The sequence below is a fragment of the Cyprinodon variegatus genome, unplaced genomic scaffold (genome assembly GCF_000732505.1).
Source record: "Cyprinodon variegatus isolate N-32 unplaced genomic scaffold, C_variegatus-1.0 Scaffold805, whole genome shotgun sequence".
In the NCBI taxonomy this organism is placed as follows: Eukaryota; Metazoa; Chordata; class Actinopteri; order Cyprinodontiformes; family Cyprinodontidae; genus Cyprinodon; species Cyprinodon variegatus.
In genome coordinates this window covers 341,998-342,987 of record NW_015151258.1, presented here as the reverse complement: position 1 = coordinate 342,987, position 990 = coordinate 341,998, and the positions used below count along the sequence as shown (strand labels likewise).

At 38.6% G+C, this 990-nt stretch overlaps 1 protein-coding gene across 1 annotated transcript in view; it reads left to right on the top strand.

Annotated features, from left to right (window-relative positions):
- Nucleotides 1–854, top strand: part of LOC107098727 (ATP synthase subunit g, mitochondrial-like) — a 7,955-nt gene extending 7,101 nt beyond the window's left edge. The window contains exon 3 of the mRNA XM_015396546.1: nucleotides 663–854. Coding sequence (XP_015252032.1) covers nucleotides 663–761 — 99 coding nt within the window. The 3' untranslated portion in view covers nucleotides 762–854. The remainder of the gene's footprint in view (nucleotides 1–662) is intronic.
- The last annotated feature ends 136 nt before the right edge of the window (nucleotides 855–990 follow it).

Here is a 990-nt window from a genome sequence, read left to right as displayed (position 1 = left end):
GATTTCCATGTGTGTATGCTAGTCCCCTTTATCCCTTTAGTTTTGCATAAAAGATACTTTAAACAACCTCGACAGGCGTGTATCCCTTTAGTCATGTACAAAAAAACAAAACAAATTAGGGTCAGATCACCATACAAATCAAAAATCACCAAAAAGTAATTCATTATTTTCTTTTGTAAATGAATAAAGGAATACACGCCCCTTGAGGTAGTTTAAAGTGTATTTTTCATACAAAACTAAAGGGATAAACATGTATTGAAAGGGTATGCTGATCTGACCGAACACTGTCATCAGACACCCAGCAGTGGGGGACAGCGGCCACACAGCTTTCCAGCAGGGTGTCAGACTCGGCTTTTTGGTCCAATGGGAAAAGAGTCTAAAGCCGATTGTTAGCAGGTTAACCCAGTTTTGAAGAACCCGGGTTTTCAGTTGGAAAGCGGCTAAATTAAAGTTGTGTGAACCGAAAATGAAAACCATCTCAATATTGAGACAGTTACATGTATTCTCCAAAAATGAAAAAGCTGTACATGTAAAAAAGGTTAACAAGTGACAATGTTCCCAAGAAAGGGTGAGTTTTTGTTTTTTGTTTAATGCTTAATGCCAAGTCAAACCCTTCCTAAAACCATGATGGCTGTGTTGCTCATTGAATGTTTTTGTTTCAGGATGCTCTGAGGAACGGGCTGGTGGCCACTGAAGTCCTGATGTGGTTCTACATCGGAGAGTGCATCGGCAAAGGCAGCCTTATTGGCTACAATGTCTGATTTATTTGGACTGGTGTTTTTTTGTTGTTGAGCGTTCTATGCTCTACCTTCTGTAAGATGTTGGGAACCAATAAACAAATATCTATTGTTTGAGTCTGACTTTTTACCTTATGTGTTATAGAAATGCTTAGATGTTTCCTTCAGACCAATCAGTTCATCTAAACTAAAGGCTATGTTCACACTGCACCCTGAAGTGACGCAAATCTGATTTATTTATTTTTTTTACCCA